This window comes from Patagioenas fasciata, chromosome 1 (assembly GCF_037038585.1).
Source record: "Patagioenas fasciata isolate bPatFas1 chromosome 1, bPatFas1.hap1, whole genome shotgun sequence".
Classification (NCBI taxonomy): Eukaryota; Metazoa; Chordata; class Aves; order Columbiformes; family Columbidae; genus Patagioenas; species Patagioenas fasciata.
In genome coordinates this window covers 64,443,269-64,464,668 of record NC_092520.1, presented here as the reverse complement: position 1 = coordinate 64,464,668, position 21,400 = coordinate 64,443,269, and the positions used below count along the sequence as shown (strand labels likewise).

The following is a 21,400-nucleotide window of genomic DNA, read 5'->3' as shown; positions in this document are numbered from 1 at the left end:
CATTCTAGTGTTTACAGAGTTTGGAAAGTCCTTTTATCATAGACTTTCTTCCTGAGTGGTCTCTGAAAGGGAGGCTGAGTCCAGCGTACCAGAAAAAGACAGGAAAATATATTAATTACAGGTGATTAAATAAATAAACACCCCTGTGGAGGCATCTGTTTTTCTGGGTGTAGAGTTACTTACTCTGGGTAGGGCTAAGGATTTCCTGGCTTGCTTTACGCTGGGCTGCAGAAACGAGGCTTTCACACTTCGCTTTGTGGGTCCGCTCGTGTGGTTTCATTGAACAAAGCCCCTGCAAAATCCCTGGGTTATGAAATATTTCCTCTCCGCCGGGTCCCGGACAAGAGATGGCATCTGCAGAGCCAGAAAAGGAAGCCCTTTCCTTATAGAGAGCGCTCTTGGTGTGACACAATGGCTGATATAAAGTGTCAGGGGAGCTGAGCCCAAGGCAAAGGAACAAAGGAAGATCAAGATTCGGTGGCTGTCTTGGACAAAAGGAAAGCAGAAAGTGTCTCGGGGATGGATAAATTTAAGGCTGCTCTTGTGCTGGCTGGGGTAGGGGATGCTCTTGGTTATCGTAATTTCTCCCGAGAAAACAATGCTTTAGGTGCAAAAATCCAGCAGGAGCTGAAGGAAATTGGAGGGCTTGAGAACCTGGTGCTCTCCCCCGACAAGTGGCCAGTAAGTGACAACACGCTCATGCACATGGCTACAGCAGAGGCTGTCATCACAGGTAGGTACGATGGGACTAGCGAACGCAGTCTGGGAAGGAACAAAACTGCTGAGCTGCTGCCTTTCTTAAAATAAGCTTGAGTGCTGGGGAAGTCACGAGAAAGCGTGTCAGAAAAGCGGCTTATGTGAATGATAATGTGCATTAGGTCGTCTCCTCCATGAGCATAACCTTGCAAGCATCACACAAACTGAGGAGTTTTGATTTCTTGAGTATGGAGGGGCTCTCTCTATATTTTCCGTGGGTTTATACAGGTGGTTAAAGCTTGAAGACTAAAATACCGCATGTCCAGCATAACAAAAATAATTGCTAAGTAGATTATCTGTATGCTGGAATACATTGGGGAATAACACATCCACTAGAAATTCTTCTGTAAAAGACAAGAACTCTTTTAAGCACACTTCTAACGTGTTTGTGTTTAGAAGTCCAGGCTGGAGCATAGTCACCGTAATACCTCTTTCAGGCTAAAATCACTTATGCTGCCTCCTCTTCGCTGCCCCTTGGGCCAACGGTTATACCTACACAGCCAGAAAAGGAACAATTTGCTTTACAAGGAAAACTCCGTGTCTTTAGTCCAAAAAATATTCTAACCTGCTATGTCTGTAATCAAGTCTATCAGAATAGTGGAAGTTATTAATATATGTATTTTAAAATCACAATAGTTTGAGAAAGAACATTCATCTTTTCTTGAGGTAGGAATAGTCTTTTGTAAGATCTGACGATATTTGTAGCAACACCCTACCCGTCAAACTAGAGCTTTTTGAGACTGTCAAATTGTCATCAAACGTACACCAGACAACAATATTTTGCCTCTTTAGAATAAATAGTTTGTTGTTTGTTTTTTTTTTTTTTAATCTCTGCAAAAATATTCCTGATTTTTCTCAAAATGCATAACATTGGATAACTAACAGCATCAGAAGCTCACAATGTAGCTAACATCCTTCACGTCAATGAAATTTCACTTTTGCTTCTGTTTCACCACTTTATCTGCTTGCCTCCAATCTGCTCTAAATTTAGTATGTAGAGATCAGCTGAAGAGTGTGTTAGACACTTCATGCTTGGCTATTAGCTAACCAATGGTTTAAGGGGTAGCTAATACACTAAAGATAAGGGCAAGATGTCAGCCTATCAAGAAGAGAGATGACTAACATATTTCTGAATATAGGCTATGATTAAATACGTATCATATGTTACTTGCTTATTGAACTCTCTAAAACCACAACTTCTGGGTAATCAAACCAGTTAGACTAACAGAAAAATAATAAATCTTATTTCTTAAATATAGCATGAGTAGTGTGGCTCTAAAGAAAATAATTCTGAGCTCTAATTCCCATCAGCTGTGTTTAACCTACACTCTCATTTCCTTGGACTGATTAGATAAGTTGCTTTTATAGGATGGTGAGAAAGCAACAAGCTGGTGTGGGGAATTTTAGCAAGAAATCTTCATTTCATAGTAATGCTGGTGAATGGGGAAAAGCGAGTCCTTCTATCTGCTTCCATAAGGGAAACAGAACTACTCCTGCACACAGCAGATTCTCCTCCTGGCAAGGAGGATGCAAAGAAACCACTGGGCTTGCTCATGGCCCAGCCTGCATGTCAAATCACCCAAAGCGGCAGGGTGAAGCTAAGGAACCTGAACGTGGGTCCATGAGGCTGAAGGCAGCCACCACCAGCCCTGGGGACCTACATTTCTTGTGCAACAGGGAGCCCTCGCTGCCACAGGGCTGAGATTTTAAAGCATATATTGGGTGTCTGGAACATTACCAGCACCCCACCCCCCAAAAAAAAAAAAAAAAAAATTAAAAAGAGGATGAATAAGCAATACAAATATTCCTGTCCTTCACTGCCCCACTCCCAGTGTGTCCCCTTTACCTGGCTGGCAGCTCACACACTGCAGGCAGCATCCCCATGGTGTGTACCTGCAGGTACCTGTGGGATGCTTTCAGGCTGGATTGGACATGCCCAGGACTTAGGCTTGCCATGAAGTCACATCACTGGCCAGCCTGAGGCTGTGGCAGTAGCTAAGGATGAGGTGGAGGCCTGTGTTAAGGATGAAGGCAGTTCTCACCCTGGAAGATGATTTTGGCCAGTGCTTTGCTGGCTGCATGGAGTACATCCCAGCAGGGCCATGGCCAGAAGCAGTGGGGGCTGTGGGCACTGCTGCAGACTGAGCTGACACTCCCAGATTGAAAGGCTGATTTGACAAAGGAGACATGCAAAGTTTGCTTCCATCAGGAATCTGTCCCATAAGGGAGGAATGAAAACAGCATCACCAAAAGCAGTGGAACTGCCCCTGCAACAAGGAAAGCCTTTCCTCTCTGGCTTTACAAAAAACAAACAAATGATAAGGGTTCAGGAATCTGTTCTATTGACTTGATGGCTGAGATGGCAGCCTGGCTCCAGGTGTGTGGACTGTGGTGGGCTCAGGCGGGCCGTAGATGCTGGACCACAGTGCTGTGGGGACGTGGCTCCTGCAGAAGATGCCAGGCAGTAAATCCTGTTCCTGGCTCCCATCCAGATAAACTGACACCTGATTCCTAAATCTGGAAAGAGTTGGCAGCTTGAAAGTATCTTGTTCCTTTAGGCTTGTATGTGGGATGGCCAGTGTAACTGATAGTGTGAAAGGAGGGGAATCTTGGTTTTAACCTGCATCTTCTTTATTTGCCTGTCTGCATCACCTTTCGAGTGGCTCTGGCTTACCAGGCTCCAAACTTCCTCTTAAATTAAACCTCTTCTGTGGATTTCCAGAAATCATCATATTTGACAAAATTAACATTTTTACAACTTCCCCTGCTGTGTCATTCAGTCTGTGTATCTAACCAAATATTAAATTCTTTCTAAGTACATAGAAAATATATAAACGTACAAATCCCGATGGCCTGCTCAGTTCCCACTTATTACACAACTGTAATAGAAGCCAGAGGAAGCTTTTCCTCAGCAAGAGCCAAAGGCAAGGCTTTTCAAACCCCAACAACATGCCACAACAGCCAAGAGGAGCAGCTATATTGAAAAATCAGTATATGTTTATCAGGGGAAGGTTCCTCCTCAGGCAAGACTGTAGGTCTTGGTAAAAATAATCAATAAATAGATGTTGTCAGTGAACTTATTCCAGAACAAAACTTATCTGATGGAAATTCTACAGACTCTAGGGCTTTACTACACTCAGTGATCTTTACAATAATTTTTATAAAATTCAGTGTTCTAGATGCGCTATTGACATAAGATATTGGGATCCCTGCATGAAAGACCTACAAATTGTAGACAAAATAAATATAAAATGCAGATTAAAAGGTCACTAATTTTTTTTTTTTTCTTTAATCATACACATGTCATTTTAATGACTCAGTGGTAATTTGAAAATTAAAAAAAAAAACAACAACAGATTTTCAGTTTTAATTTTGATTCACGTCTGCAAATGACAGCAAAGGCGTGGGCTGAGCCAGGCACAGCTGGCTTTGAGCACACACCTGGTGTTCCGGCAGCAACACACTCACCTTCCAGTTCGACACCTTTACAAATACTTCACATCATAGACCCTAAATAACCGCCCTGAGCAGTTAGTGTTGTAGGACGGAATGCCTTCATCTTTTTGATTAAAGAAATTAAAAGTGTAAAGGAAAGTGGGAAAATATGAGAATAGAGCGAAGAGACTGTTCTCCCTGCAGCCTGCGCTCATGGTGCATAAAAACATGTTGACAGTGGCACCAGAAACACGACTCGGTATATTGGAAGTGGAAATAGGAACTTTTCTTCAATGAATAGTGAGCTCGTTTGCTTGTTTCCAGTGCTCTCTTGCTCTTCTGCCTTCACACAGCATCATTCTCCTCCCTCCCCTGAGCAGATTACTGGTGTTTAGAAGACCTGTACCGGGAGCTGGTAAAACACTACGTGGATGCAATCGACAAGCTCCCAGGGAGGCGGCCGGACCCTGCTACCATTGAAGGCTGCAGGGAATTAAAACCAGACAACTACCTTCTCGCTTGGCACACACCATTCAATGAAAAGGGTACGGTACCGCTTTCCATGCATAGATCCTGGCTTGAATAATGCATGCTTTCAGCATTTGTGGCTATATGGAAATTGCTTCCTTATCCCTGCTGACATCAAAGGCTACTACCCCTGAAACATTTCCCTGTCTGCATGAGGATGGCAAGAGATCTGCCAGGAATTCCTTCTGTAGGGCACTATGTCCTCTCGTAAAAGAACCCTTCCCTCTTTAACATCTATTTAAAGAGACTTTGTCCTTGGCTCTGTGCCTCTGGGTCCAGATCTTTGTCCTTGGATTTAACAGTTATTTTAAGAAATATTTTCTGCTGTTTCTCATTTAGATGTTTGTAGTCTTGGGTCTTTTCAGCAATGGCAGATCTGAAACAAAAAGCTGAGCCTGTGAAATGTTCTATGCACTGCTGTGTTCACTGGAGGGAAAGCAGAGATTTTTCCCCAGGTGAATGCCCTGCTAACAACTATGAGTGTTTTTCCAATAATCCCGAATATTCATAGCCCTGTATCCCTACCCATGACTGTCTCTTTCTCTTTATGATAATTTCATTTCACAGTGAACTGAATTTCTACTTCAAGTTAAATAGCACATGTGCAGCTGTGTGCACACACGTACCCTTAAACCCATACCCCTACAGTGCACTTAATCTGGAAAGCCTGTAGAGACACCACATCACCAGGGAGGCAGACCTAGGCATCCACAAGAGGATGGCAGCTCACATCAACATTGCGCTGTGTTGGTGTGATGCTCTGCCACTGCAGTACACGTCGGCACCACTCAGCAGCATTGCATATTGATGCAACGTTGTGGCAAAGAGCTAGTGGCACAAAGCCATGGCTATTTCTGGGTCTTTGCAGGCAGCTTTCTCTGACACAAAAAGCATCCCTCACTCAGCCCCTTACTCCTCACAACAGCTGCTGGGAGAGAAAAGGATCCTCTCCCCATTTATTCTGCTCACCCCACCAAGCAGATCTGAGAAAGTGCCCATTTGCAAGTTGTCATACGTTTTATGACTGACAGTGAGTAAAATTTGGTCAAAGTAGTTGCAGGAGTTGCTGCTGGCCCTGAGCATCTCTCAGCACCTCCTACAGTGGAGCATGGCTGTTCCCTGCCCCAGTGTTGTTGGAGCTACATCTATCCTTTTGGCCTTCCTCCTCTTCAGCTTTCCATAACTAACCATTTGCTTTTGGGATATTCTGGGCCAGAAGGATCTAAAATGAATTTCTGCCCTGAGACCTGGAAGCTAAAGCCCACCTTCTCTGTCTGGTCTGACAAATATAATTCTGAACATCTCAAGAAGCCTATTTTTCACCCTGAGAGCAAAAGAACCAGTGACCCAAGGTGGAGATGTTCAGCCATCCATGGCACAGATCTAGCACTGTTGTGGACATAATTAACTTTTTAATTGAATTTTCACAAATTTCTTCTCAAGACACAGTTATTGTATGCTTAGCAGTCGGGTGATATTTTGGATGGGCTGAAATGAAAATGCTGTTTTCTTGCGCTTGTTCTATCTTATCTCCCTTCCAGTAAGAATTCATATACAAGCCTTCATAGGCAAGTGAAAGATTAGGTAATTTTGCATTGCTTGTATGATACTCCTCTGCTCCAGTTCTTATGGGTGCAGTAAAAACACTGAGCTCTTCATTCAAAGTGTCCTGTGTGTCTCTTTGTCACATCATGTCATACTCATTGCCACACTCATTGCAGAGGTACCTGGATTATGTTAGTCTGGTGAGATTCCTGCAACTGCCCAAAGGTGTTTAACACCTTCCATTTTAAGAGCTCATTTCCAATTTATGACATTGATAAGATCGAGGCTGAAGTTTTCACCATTGAGTGTTTGCCTCTGCTTGTCTGCCAGCATTTGTTTAAACTTTTGATGCAGATGAGTCCATTGTTTCTGAGATGTGGTAAGAGTGTTTTGTTCCATTGACAAAAACTCAAACTGTTCAGAGGAGTTGCTAATGTTTGAGAGCCAGAACCAAAATCTGAGTAAGGTGGTACCCCTTGGACCAGAGATGTGCCTTTGGAGCCACTGAGAAAGTTCAGTCAGATGGCAGCTTGGCTCTACCTACATCTCATGCATTTCAGACTGAGGATGCAGCATCCAAGTAGGTCTTTATTTGCAGCTACTGGAGCAGCTGCTGGGCTTCCTAGTAGCACTGGAGAACAGTGTCTTTCTGCTGGTGGCATCGGTAGTGGAGGGTGAGGAAAAAGTATGAGTTAAATGCAGAAAGCTGGGCAGCAAAAATGAAGAGAAGGATAAGCTGCAGAAGGATGGGAGATAAAGAGGCCAGGCTCTAATTTCTCATGTGGAACAGTTTGTAGCCACAAAGGTCACATCCTCTTCAGGGCTTAGCAGCTTTTAAGCTGATCTTCATTATTCTACAGATATAGAGTGAAAAAAGCACACTGAGGTATTACATACTAAAAGAGAATAATGCAGTCCATAGATGAAAAAAAATGTAATAAGAAAGTATCAACACAGCTTTTGTGAAGAGAAGTCACCTCACAAATCTATTAGAAAGCTCATTAAGTAGCCAAGACATGGGAGGAAAAAGGACACACTGCGAAGATTGTCTGTTAGGATTTCCAAAAGACACCCAAGGTCTCTCACCAAAGGCACTAAGTGATGAGGCACTTAGTTGTTACAGGATGATGGAAAAGTTTTCCTGAGGATAGATAACCCGTTAAAAGACAGAAAATGAAGAGCAGGAGATTGCAGTCTGTCTTCTCCATAGCGAAGTAGGTATCTGACCTCTGTTGGTCAACATGCCAACAAACTATCTGGAAATGCAAGTGCATAGAGGGTCAGCAAAGATCATATGGTGCAGAGTTATGGAAGATGCTCACAATGATGAATAACTGTGTGGCACAGTAGCAAAACCAAAACCAATGCAGATAAATGAATAGTCATATGAAGGGGGGGAAAAACCTAATTTCATATACATAGTTGCCATTGCTGATTCTGTTATCATTCAGGCAAGTGATTATGGAGCTATACTATTTCTACAAGGGCATCACATCAGTGCTCAGTAAAAGCCAGAGAGTAAATAAACTATCAGAAATTACTAGGAGAGGAACAGAGAACAGAACACAAAAGGTGTTTGCATCACTGTATAAATCCATAGCTGCTGTTTCTTGATTACTGTATATAACCCAGTCCCTTTCTCCCTGCAAAAGGGTGTAAGAGAATTAGAAAGGATACGAGGAAGGATGGTTGAATTAGTAAAAAAACTGCTTCCATAGGCTGCAATGTCTGAGACAGTACAACAGAGAACTGTAAAGTCATAGATAGCTTGGAGAACGTGAATAGGGACAGAGAAAACTCATTGTTTCCTCCAGCACGGGAACTAGGCACTTCAAATGAAACTGTCAGGTCATGAGTTCAAAGTGAGCAAAAGGAAGGACTTCTTCACACAACACCTAATTAAACTGCACAACTATTATATTTTCCAGTGTCAGTTTGCAGATGCTACGGATCATGTGAATTCAAATAATAGCTGGGCAAATTCACTTAAGGGAAATCCTTCAAGGATTATTAAGCAGAAAGATGAACAGCCAGCTGCCTCCTGGATCAGGGAGATGAATTGTCAGCAGCTTAGTTAGTACAAAGGGGTAGCATCATTGTCCCTTTTCTTTAGTCTTTCTTAAGTATCCTCTCCATTGGCCACTGTCAGACATGGTAAGTTAGGTTCACCTTCGGTTTGCTCGTGGAGGACAGTCCTTATCTTCTTACACACCTCACCCTTGCTTGGACTGGTCTTGCTGTCCCTTCATTGACTCAAATGGTAGATACTAAGACATGGGAGCTAACAGCTGCGAACTACCTGAAGCCCTGTCTAAGCTTAATGTTACTCCATGTGATGGAGTTTTTGTTACTGAGTTTGCTTGTCTAATTCTGCAGAAGGTTTTAATATAACTTCCTAGACTGGAGGAACACAGTGAATTTGCAAAGGCAAGCACTTTCAGACCAGCAATCAGATCAATGTATTGCATCCTCCACTGCGGATATATTAAGATATAATTAACGGCTCTGTGTAGCGCAACACCCTTCTCTCTTGGGTAATCAGCATGGATTGTGTCCTTTGGAAGAACCAGGACTGCAGAGTGAAGAAGACTCTCATCTGCTGCTCTATGGCAGCAGATGGTTTAATGACAAGTCTGGTCTTGCAAGCAGGAGAAGATATGTTCTCCCAGTTAAGGTGACTGGTGCTCTGGAAGACTGACTCTTTCTTGTGGTTTCTATGTGATCTCTGGGATAGGGAGACAGTTTTATCTGCCCCTGGCTCCTTAATAACCGGGCACTACATCTGCAGCATAAATGAGGTACAGGAGCATATGCAACATTTGCAGGACAAGTGTCTTGCCTTTTTATCAGGAGCAGCAGCCAAAAGTGTCCTGGAGAGGGTCTCTTTCGTTGGTATCAAGAAGGCTAGCAAGGAGGAAACAAGCTCAGAGTTTGCAAGGAACAAAATGGTATTTTGCAAAGCCTTTCATGTCACATTTCTCAGATGTTTGGCCCTTTTTAGATTGCCGTTGCTGGTTAAAACCGCTGGAAGAGTTATTACATGCAAAATTTGCACATTGGACTTTGAGGAGGAAGGGAAGAAATGTCTTCAGCTAACCTAATTAGACCGCTTAGCCAGGGTGCTCACTCAGGACAGCTGCTCCCCAGGGGGATGAAGAGTTCCTCTCTCAGGAGAAAAATCCAGATTGACCTGTATTACACCTGGATATGCCAATGGCAATACATTTTGGCTCAGGCAAATACTTTTGAAGCAAATCCTCTTGTCACTACACACACAGACTTTGATCACATGCACGATCTCAGGACACCTGAGCTGGAGCCACCTGGGATGACACTAAATGGCAACCAGTGCTCCAGGAGAGCCCCTGGTGCCTGCAGCCACAGGGGAACAGTTCAGGGGAGCTGCAGAGATCCCCTCTGAAGGTAAGTAACTAAAAGACCTTGGCATCTGCTGCTCCAATTTACTCTGGCCCATGAATTGTTCCTACTACGCCATCGTACAGGCTAACAGAGATATAGCCTCTCTCCATCCTCTATCTGAGAAAGACAAGGGGACTGTGCTCCTAATGCAGGTTCCACAGATGCTAAAATTAGGTGGCATAAATATGTCCCTTATCTTCCAGGAACAAAGTAGGGAAATGCTGATTGCTCTCAGCTAAACCCAAGGTCACTGGGAAGTGTGATTGAGCAAAGACAGTGCTGAAAAATGCCAAGTACTTTGAAAAATCAAACCCTATCCATGTAAGGATGGGTGCCTGCAATGAGTTAATACTTTTTTGGGCATTGGCTTACCAGCTGCAAGGAGGAGATAATAACCTCACTGGTGCCTTGTGAAGATAAGCTCATTAAAACTTCTGTGGGATCCTGATATTACTGTGATAAGTACTGCAGAGAAACTCATTAGTAAATTTAACTCTCCATTCAATGAAGTGTTTAAAAGTTGAACACCTGGGATCATGCACACAATAGCAAGGATTAAAAGAAATACTGAATTAGCTATTCAAGAAATAAACTCCATGCTGCATGAGGCAGAAATTTCCAAGACCAAGCTCAGTAAGCGCAGGCTGCATCATAATGACTGTGCACACAAGAACTGATTTCATGTTGCACATAAAACCTCGGTTCTTACATTGCTTAACTTTGGCAGATTTGTCTCTGTATCCTTTAGTTTCTTTTTAGACAAATTATTTTTGTATGTAGCAGAAACAGTTTTGCAGATGACCTGCAGGGATCTCTAGGATGAAACATGCATTAAAATCATAAGATCAACCGTGATATTAATACAAGGTGTCTTAATTGTGTACTTCCATCATGAAGGCTACTAAAATAAGAGCATAGTAAAAGTATATCTGTTTATCAGACTTCTGTTTCTAGTGCTGGCACCTGGAGCAAGCAAAAGAGCAGTGTTAGCATAGAATGAGTAAAGATGGCATGAGAGCTTGAATCAAACAAGTGCTGTGAACAAAAGAGCATGCTGCTTTCTGAACCCACTATGCTCTTCGTAGCACTTGAGAATATTGGGACACCCCTGCAAAACCAGAATGACTGTATAGAACCAAAATTCCTTGCAAGAAACTTTCAAAACTTGTAACTCACTTTGCATGCTAATTTCCCATTCTCTGAGGAGCTCCCGCGCATGAGTTGAATTAATAAAATGTGCTTGTTTCACATTTTATCAACATATTTGTGTACTGTTCATTTCCTTTTAAATGCTTGGTATTATCTTTTTACTTCAGGTTCTGGGTTTGGAGCAGCCACGAAAGCCATGTGTTTAGGGATGCGATACTGGAAGCCGGAAAGGCTGGAGTCACTGATTGAAGTGAGCATCGAGTGCGGACGAATGACTCACAACCATCCTACAGGTAACGTCCACTGATACATCCACTGATGTATCGGCACCCTGAAATGCCTAAGGCTGCTTTTCACTTCTGTGGGGACTAACATGGCTCCTGGGGATTCACTTGGTTAAATTGCTTCTGCTTTGCAGATTTCAAGGCCTTGGTTTGAATTTTGCTTGGGTAGTACACACACGTATAAATTACTTACATGAGGTTGCAAACAGCAACTGCAGGCATACAAGTTTTCCCTCCTAAATCCCAATAACTAAACACAACTTGTCTTGTCCAAAGCATGTTCATGTCATTTGTCCTGATCAAATTTTAGGATCCACATCTAGATGATTCACTGTTATCACGCAAATTTATGGTTCAGGGGATAATGACATTTTTCTCTTGACAGTTTCTGTCATACCCAATCACTGTAGGTGAAGGTAACAAGCCAAAAAATCTAACTCCACATATTTTAGGACACAATCTGAAACATTCTCTAAACAAAACATAAATAAGTAGATTTAATGTTTTGAATATTCAGGTCTGTCATTCTGATAGTTTTCTGCTATGTAAGTATGTGTTCATTCTGTCTACTTTAAACAGCAATAAATAAAACAATAATGAATGGTGACATGTTCAACACGCACAGTGCTCTGAAGCAGGCAGAAAAGCTATTAGGATTGCATAAAATTAGAGGAAAAGAATTCAAAGCAAAACAGAAAATACCATTAAGCCAATACATGAAGTCCCTGGTGCGCTGGCAGCCATAAGACTGCTTGCAGTCCTGGGTCTCCCACCTCAGAAAGGACTTACTAGAGCTGGAAAATGGCAGCAAGGAGCATCCAAGACATGAAACACCTTCCATACAAGGAGACATTACATCCAGAAGGAGTTTTCAGCTGGGAAAAGAGAGAAGTGGCATTGCAGGGAGGTGGGGAGAAGAGGGGTGGAAAGGCCACCATGGACGTCACTACTAGCCTGAAAAGTGCTAGGGAAACGTCACTTGTGATTCTCATAAATCAAAGATGGGGAAAACACAACTGACGTGTCAGTCAGGACTGAAACAAACAGACAAAGGAAATACTTTCCCTTGTTGTGCATAGTTAAGCCACAGACTTCACTGCTACAGGCGACTGCAAAGTCTGCAGATACGCCTGGGTTCAAAAGGGATCAGGCAAGCGGACAAGGAGGCCTGTCACTGTTAAAAGCAATCAAGCTGAGTAATTAAAATTACCCCTAAGCTAGTCCAGAAGCTCTGGGGAGCAGAGAAGCCAAACCAATTAGGCTCACTCTGTACTGGCATTATTTTCAGAGCCAGAAACCCCAGCTGGGGCTTGCTTTCTGCCCTGGTGAGGGGCAGGGGGCTTCCTGGGGGCTACTGGGAGCAGGGGGAGGATGGCAATAGCAACAGGGGGAGGGAGCTACCTGGAGAGCAGGCAGGAAGAGACCGCCAGCCCCCCTAAAAACTTCTGGGCACGTCACAGTTTCTAACACCCTCTTCAACACCTGCTTCCCCTTGCTAGCTCTTGGCTTCACCTGCTAAATATTCTTGTTGAATGTGACACTCAAGGATCTTTATGGCAGCCAGGTTAGATGCTGTCTGAGTGAGACCATTTGAGCTGGGCCTACCTGGCGTTTTATTCTTTCTAAAAGGATCTGTTGGATCTTGGGTTAGATGTGCCTTCGGACTGACTCAGTATTGCAGGTCTTATGGCAGAGAGAATGAATAATTGTCTCATCCGGACTTGTAATCTGCTAAAGTAAATTGGTTTAATCTTCAGCAACATGCACAAAGTTCATGCATACCTCTATGCATGAGTGAATGCTTTTGGACCCATGCAGCACCAAGAAAAGCACATGCTTCAATACTTTGTTCACCTGGAGCCTATTTAAATGACTGAGTTGTTTTCTTAACCTTCTTTTGCCTGTTGTACTGGGTTCATCTTGTTACCTTTGACAGAATGCCAAGAGCACAAGTCAATGTGAGAAAGGAGTCCTTCTGTTCCTGACGTCACAGAAGCGTTGAGTGCCTGTTAACAGAAAGTTCATCTTAAGGATATTCGTATCCAAAGTGGAAGACCTAGATAGGCAGGCAGACAGCACATGCTACTTGGACAGTTGCTTCTTTCCTGCAAGGGGACATGGGTTTGTTTCCTTAGAGGGGAAAAAAAATTGTCCAAGCAAGGCATGGACTTGTCCCCTTAGAGTAAAATGAGCCATTAATAGTGTTAGATCTAACAAGCACAGCCCTTGGGCTGGATGACTCTGTAAGCAAGGTGACAGAGCTTGTAATTGAATCACTTTGTACAAGTCAATTTCATGTGACTTCCATTGGAAGACTTTCAGTATCACATTAGTGGATTTTGCTTATTTTTGACCCCTACTTCAATTTCTCTCATGTTACATCACTGACAACAGAAGCTTCCTCCTACGTAAAAATAAATCGTAAACCAATGGGAACTGTGCATTAGCCAAAAATCTCAACGTGCCATGAGCCAGCCTGCATACAGGCAGAGATAGGTTATGTGCATTCATTAATCTACCTGACAACCATGAGGCATTCCACTGATGATTTTACAAGGGACATGACAAGGATAGTACAAGCACAGCCCGCCCCGCACATCGGTAATCATTGCTATCTGTAAATTCCAGGCTTTCTGGGGTCCCTGTGCACAGCTCTCTTTGTGGCGTACGCAATACAAGGGAAACCCCTTGCACAGTGGGGAAGAGAGATGATGAAGGTTGTGCCGATGGCTGAAGAATACTGCAAGAAGACGATTCGCCACATGGCAGGTAACGTGCCCGAATCAAGAGTTATTTTCTTAAAAATCTCTTCAGCTAGGAAGACACTGAAGAAATATCACTCCCCAATCTCTCCATTTTGCTGCTTCCCTCCCCTCTCCCATCTCCACAGGTTGTCTTCCTCCTTTCTTTGCTCAGACTGTCAGCTCTTTGCAGGTGGTGTCCTGTTCTTCTACCATCTGTTAGTTGCCTGGTATATTGGTGGCAAAAATACAAAGAAATAGCAATGATAATACTCTACTGCACAGTTTCATTTTTAGGAAGGCTTCAAAGATTGCTGGGTGGGGGGCATACGAAGGAAATGATATTTAGCAGGTTATTAGGCAAACTGACTGCTGAGATATGAATTATTCATCTTTCTTCCATCAATTAACACAGTCCAATATTTTCCCTAAGAAAACCCACTGACATCACTCATTTTGCCAGGAAAAGTTCACCCACAGATGCCTCCTGGCCAAGAGTTAGCTTTTGGCCACAAGTTCAGATTTGACTTATTGCTTTTCTGAACAAATATTTAAGATACAGTCTGTTGCATCCTTGTTTCAAGACAACTGAGCATAACACAACTACTGAACTTGACATTGCTGCTTTACTAATGTATGTGATCTTCAGAGCAAAGGTATCTTGCCAGGGAGTGATGCATTCGTAATGAGATCTGCCATGGACAGATGAGTATCCCTACATTAAAACATTGAGGAAAGATGCTTTTCTGTTAATCTCAAGAGACAACTGTTGAGAAAGATTGAATTAAATGAAAATCTTTATTCAAGAGTACACAGAAATGGAGATTCACCCAGGAAGTAAACCTACCACTTTAAAACCTGAAAGGAACACTGGGGAGCCTTTCTGAAAGACCCCACATCTTCATCTGTGCCTCATTGCACGCCAGGATTTTTTTAGCCGAGACCTATGAGGAGCAGGTGCAGGATTAGCAGGAGCGAGCTCCTCTTGGAGTGGCTTTGCAGCAGGTCCCTGTCACTCCACCCCAGCAAGACCCCTCGACGTGGAGGTATGCAGCGTGTTGGACTCCTGAGGCACGCTCCCCAGCTACTGCCCGTATTGTTGAGTTTCATCCTATTTTGGTAGTGGGAAAAGTCTCTTGCATTAAAGTTAAGCTCCTTGGCTGGTGAGATGCACTGCAAAGAAATCCTGCCAAACAGAGTCCTCCAGTTTTAGAAAACTCTTTTTTAGCTGTGTTATCCCCCATGGATAATGAACACAGTGTTCAGTGACAGAGGGCTTGACACAGCACCCCTCTCTGATATTCTGGAAATCACTTGCCAGTTAGTCTTGTGGACCTGAATGTGACTGTCATCTCAGGCTGAGCTTAAGGGATGGGGCAAAGCCTCGCTAGGGCTGGTGGTGTGGGATTTCTGAACATGCTTGCAGCACACAACTGAGTGACCAAGCAGGATGGAGACAGGGAAAAAGTGGCAATGCTTAATTTTATTTGAATCTGTATGCAAGTAGTTTCATATTGAATTGCTAGTTCACCATGGCATACTGTCCCATCTCACTGATTTCTGACTCCTTACCCCATCGGCTTCCCAGGGATTTTGCTCAAGCCTCAGTTCTGCAGATGGATGTACATGTGTGTTTAACAGGTCAGTAATGACTTACGTGCCTTTTTAAGCCTTTATAAAAAGGTTGAACCAGAGCATTGGCTTAAAAATAAGCTGAATTTAAAAAGACTATGGACATGTGCAAAGTTAAACATGATGAGGGATGCTCTTCCTAAAGTGACAGAAGAAGGAGAAAGACTCATGGTTATTAAAAAGGTTTATTTGCGCAGGCACAGATAGCAGATGTGTGTGTTATTCATCCCTTTTACTGCACTTCATATGTATTACAAGCAGATGGAAAGCTTGGTCTTTTGTATCTGCCTTTTCCTGAAAAATCACCCAGAAACACTGTGAGAACAGAAACACTGGAGAAATTACATGAATAAAAACTGGCAACTGAGGTAGGAGGCAATTTGTATTCAGGACATGCAAGCATTTTTAGATATTCGTCAATCAGAATGAAGGAATATAAACATTGGTATATATTTGATTTTTTTTTTTCTTTTTGTTGACTCCTATCTCTTATCTTTTCCTTGGAGTGTTCCTCAGTAAGTTCTCTAAAAAAAACTCATTTTGATGTATTTTAATGTAATTTTAATACATCATAAAATAGCACAAGATTCTGAAAATATTTTCTTCTTTTTCACATCTTCTGTTTCCATTTAGAGGTCCCATTTCATGTTAAAATGCATAGTTAGTACATATGCCTGTTTAACGTATGTTACTGTAAAATACCTGATTTTTCAGGCCAGTCAATGCTGTAGTTTTCTTTTGCATTTCTTAAGTAGAACTGAAAATGTTGCAGAGATGAAATACTACATCATTAATTTCTTTTGCCTTCAGAATATCAGGAGCACTGGTTTTACTTCGAAGCCAAGTGGCAGTTTTATTTGGAAGAGAGAGAAATCAATGAGGAAAATCAGAATAAACCTGTCTTTCCAGACAACTACGATGCAGAGGAGAGAGAAAAGGTAACTGCAGCTTCAGAAAATGCTCAGGCTCTGAACTGAGAGGTATATTTTCAGAGTGACACACCAGTATTTTTTAACTGTTTCCAGTGCCAGAGCAGTCAAGAAGTCTTTTGTTTTCTTAAAAAAAAAAAAAAAAGAAAAAAAATCAAGAAAGAAAAAACAACTCCCATCCTTGGCTTGATATGTGTTAGAGTAAAAATGCATTTGCCACCAGCCTTGGGGTTGCTGCAATGGGAGGAAATGGTGCAGAGAGGTGGATCTGATGTTCAGATGTGTTGATGCCCAGAGCAGGTACAAAGCATAAGCCACAGCTATTTAAAGGTGGAAAAGGCAAATGTCTCTCCAGGGGCTCTCATTGAAGCCTAGTGGAGCTGTGGCCCAACTCCCACAGAAATCCCCCTGTGTACTAGGGGGTAGACTTGGTTATGGTCCTTTGAGCAGATGACAGCCGTCCTAAGCAATTCTCTGCCAATGCAGGCTGTGCTCAGGCTAGTTTTAAGTGTCTCAAGAGATGTTGTTTCACCACGTCCCACGGGATACTATTTTATAGCATACATGATCTTTGCTTTGCCTCATGACTTCTGGTTACATCTTCTTAACTCCAGAGAAATAACGTGTCTTCTTCCCTGGTGTTTATGACTTTCTGAGATGTGCTGGCACCTCTCAACACTCTCCACTTAGCAGCTAAGCAATAAGTATGTGGTTCTTGTCACCTTTTGCCATAAATCAGTCCCTTTTTTCCAGACTACTAAAGCAACTTCTATTCTGAGAAGTCACTTGGTATATTTTTAGGTGCTCATCTATGCAGTGAAAGGTGCCAATGGAAGATAGATTGACTGTGGATAATATGAAATGGCTCACTCTCAGCATAAAGATCTCCTTCCAGTTTTATTTTATTAATTCAGTGCCATGAATTTGTTGCTGGTTTTCTGTTCTTTCCAGTTCTACTGGAGTCTTAGCAGAGGTTTATGAGAGATCAAAGTCAACAGTATTTCCCCAAGATCATTTCAAGAGAGAACTGCATGGATTCCTAACGCTAAAAGAAAATTCACCTTCATTGCCCAGACCAACTAGTTTGACCTATTGAGCTATTTATTTTGATGCACAAGAAAGGAAAATGTTGTTTGATGCTCAAGCTCCACCACCAGCCAGAGACCACAGCCTGAACAGAGATGAGAGACTTAATTTGCTTATAAGCCAAGCGTGCTTATAACCATGGAAAGAACAAATGAGGAGAAGGTAGCCATCCTGGCTACCTTTATCCAAGGGCTGTTTTCCTTTGCACTCTCTCCAAACTAACTGGCCACTTGTGTCTGGAGGGACAGTCATTTGACTTTCTACAGGCAATTAATAAAGCAAAAATGTCTGGCATCACTCCTGCTGACAGGTCACTGGATGCATGTTCCTACTTACCAGGTGCACCTTTCTGCGGGTATGTACCAGCTGCAGGAGACATGAAAGTGAAGCCTTCAAATGTGGCTTGGATTGATTTGAGTATGTTGCAAAGGTGATTTCCTTCTCTAAAAGAAAATACTTCTCAAAATGCTAAGAAGCAAATACTGCTTTCTGTATAAAGAGGTATAGAGCTTAAATTTAAAGGTGGGGTAAAAGACAGAAGAAGAGTCAATGTAGGATAAATCATCATTCAGTGAGATGCATGTGGAATATTTTAGATAGACAGTGAATAGGCAGATATTAGTCCACATTCAGGATCAGCCTTGCTTCTGCAAACAAATCACTCCCCCTGCTCGCTTTCCCATGCTGGACACGGTGTGTGTCAAAATGAGAGAGGAACCAAATCAAAGTCATCCAGGCCAATTTGGCTCTAAGGATCTCACCCCCTTAAGATGGAGTTGCTTAAACCAGCACTGTGAAAGGACCCAGAAAGGAGAAAAAAATGGACAGAAAGGGAGTGCTAACCAGCAGCAGGTCAGCTCCTGGAGGGTGAGGACGTCAAAGGCAGCTGTAACTACTGACTGCAGTGGTTTACAGCAAGGAGAAGACATGTGAATTACCTCCAGGGCTTGGCAGCAGCTCAGTGCCTTCAGCAGAAGGGAGTGCATGTTGTCACTCCTGTCCGTGCTCCCTGTCCTCGCCACCCTTGCACCCCAGGGCAGCTGGGCTGGTGCCACATCACAGGGCTGCACCAAGGCAGAGGAGTCGAAAGGAGGCTGTGCTTTTGAAAACTTCGAGAGATGCTGCCTTGGTGCAGTTAAGTCCTCCCAGGCTCGGTCCCAAGGACAGCAATCCCTAGTGTAAAGTGGTTTCATCAAGGCGAGATGACATCAGATGTGTGCACAGCACCAGTGATCTTAAGGGCTAAATGAAGTGACACTTGAGCCGCCTGCCTGCGTACCCAGAATAGCACCTCTGCGTTTAGTCCTCTTGCCTTTCGTAGTACTACACATGTGTCAGTACTGCTCCACAGCATCCAAAATGCAGCAATAAGGCTGGAAAGCTTGCATGTGTCCAAGGATAGCAGAAGGACACAAATACACTCTCTAGATTGGAAAAAAAAATAAAGCAGCAGAGTGAAGCTATAGTCCAACTCTGCCTTGTTTGATGTATATGCAGATAAACTAAAACCAAGTAAGGCAATGGCTGACATGAAAGTGAATAGGCAGAAATGCAAACCCTTTATATATGTTGCAGAATCCAAGAGCCAGCCACGCAGCAGCAATTCAATGTAACTCAAACTGCAGGAAATAAAGCTGCCTGTTTCCTTTAAAAGAAAGTATTTTTTTACTATAAATTTATCAGTGTTCAGTTTGTTTGGGGATTTTGGGTGGGGAAACATGAGTTCTGGAGGTACCTCCTCTAGAGAAAATCCAGTTTTCCTTTGCAAATCTAGCCATGGACTTTGGAGCTTTTTCTTCTTTCTTCTCCTGGGGAAGAGATGTTTCTTACATTTGCAAATTATTTTCCCTCTTGTTCAATAAATGCTTGTGGAAGAGGAGAGAAAGGGTTTGGCAAGAAAAATCAGAGAGGGGGGCTTGAATTAACATTGTCTGAAATTGAGACCCTACAGAAATTACTGAATCAGAACTTCTTCACCTCACATGTAACACTTGGCTAATTGAAACATTCGCAAATATATGACAAAGAGGGTTGAGAATATTTCCCAGAGGCAGGAAGAGGACTGAAAAGTAAGTCCTTACCAAGACAGATATTTTAAATAGTAAAGAATTTATGGAGTGTCAACTTGGAATCTACCTTGATCTGCTTTTTTGGCATTCTTGGCTTGCTTAAATTAAGCCACGTTCTTGGCCTGCCAAGTATGTGATGCGTTAAGCTGAGGTGTGGGCTTATCCCTGCACCTCAAGCATCACCTAGGCTGGGGTAGCTCATCCCATGCCGCAGGCAGCAGTGCAGGCAATGGTGTGGGCAATGGTGTGGGCAATGGTGCAGGCAGTGGTGCAGGCAGTGCTGCAGCCCTTTACCTGCGAGGTGAACCATTCCCAGCTAGCAGGGGGTAAGCCACCCTGGTGCAGCCGTGGTCCCCATGTCCCAAATTCCAGTGCCCTGCCCTGACATCACCCTCTCTCCCACAGACGTACAGGAGGTGGAGCTCGGAAGGCCGGGGGGGAAGACGAGGTCATGACGCCCCCATGATTGCCTACGACGCCTTGCTGGGCTGCGGCGGGGACTGGACGGAGCTTTGCAACCGCTCCATGTTCCACGGAGGTGAGGGATCCCTGTGCCTCCCACCCCTAAGAGAGCCCTCCCGCTTGGTAGCTCCCTCAGTTGGCCAATCTGCCATGCTGCCCCTTATGTCTGCACCCCTGGTTTTACCCCTGAACTCCCTTCCTGTGGCAGCAACCGGCACACAAGCCATTCATGCTGCTTTTCAAATGTTGCTCCATGTAAGTCTCACAGCTTTGAGAGGTGCATGAAAAGAAAATTCAGTATGACTTAGTAAAGGGCTGGGATCTTCCCCCGTCAAAATGCCCGTGCTTTTGGCAGTGCAACCTTCCAAGTGCACATAGTGAAATCGAGCCAGGTCACAAGCCTTTGCTGCAGACTGTGACAGTCACAAACCCACAATCGCTGCACAGAGCACCGATGCTACTCACTGTGGCTAGGTGATTTAAAGCATGTGCCACGCCATGCTGTGCTGTGAGGAAGGTACACACTCCAATCCAGGACATTTGCCATGTAGCAGGGCTACATGGCTAGCTGCTTGCAACAGCTGTTGTGTTGGAGTGTTGGAGTGGATTTTCCCCAAACCAAATAAGTTTCTAGCCCAGGAGCACATGCTGGAGAGGTGTCACTGCATCCTTGCCTTGACGTCACCTTCCTCCCTAGCCATCCTCACCTGGCACCTCCAGAGGCAGGGCATGGGGTGGTGCAAGATTTGGGACTGACCCAACATTCCCCCACCACACTCCATCAGCAGTGTAATATTTCCTCATCTGTGCAGAGTGGTTTTTGGTTTATGTATGTGCAGGTGACTCTAAGAGACCATTGCAATTGTGCTTAAACTTGCAGGAGAAAGCGCAGCTACTGGGTCTATTGCTGGCTGCCTGTACGGCTTGGTTTACGGCCTAAGCAAGGTCCCCAAAGGCTTGTACCAGGACCTGGAACAACGGGAGAGGCTCGAGTACCTGGGCGAGAATCTTTACCGACTATCCATGGAGGAAAAGTAAAGAGGCTTCTGCCATTTTCTCTTTCTATAAAGACTGTATCAAACCCTGTAGATAACTGACTGACATCCATAGCGAAGGAATTAGCTGAGAGTTAGTCTGAAAGGCTGTATGTAGACCATGTGCAAGCAAAGACAGCTGAATTATTCAAGAGTGATTAGATATTTACGGTCTTTGTGGTTTTTTTTACAGATGTAGAGATTTCTGAGTATAGAGTGCTACTTAAACCAGTCAGATAATCTCAAGTGGAAAAAAAAAATAAAACTTCTTTTGATTGATTTCAGTCTAACTTGCTATAATACCACTTTCTAAACAGCTATGACCAGTAA

General features: G+C 43.4%; 1 protein-coding gene across 1 annotated transcript; it reads left to right on the top strand.

Moving 5' to 3' along the window:
* Positions 1 to 310: 310 nt before the first annotated feature.
* Positions 311 to 21,349, top strand: ADPRHL1 (ADP-ribosylhydrolase like 1). Its single transcript, XM_065829607.2, has 7 exons — positions 311 to 733; positions 4,572 to 4,736; positions 11,001 to 11,126; positions 13,746 to 13,886; positions 16,301 to 16,428; positions 19,980 to 20,112; positions 20,917 to 21,349. The coding sequence occupies exons 1-7, from the start codon at positions 520 to 522 to the stop codon at positions 21,072 to 21,074; spliced, it is 1,065 nt and encodes a 354-aa protein (XP_065685679.1). The 5' UTR covers positions 311 to 519; the 3' UTR covers positions 21,075 to 21,349.
* The last annotated feature ends 51 nt before the right edge of the window (positions 21,350 to 21,400 follow it).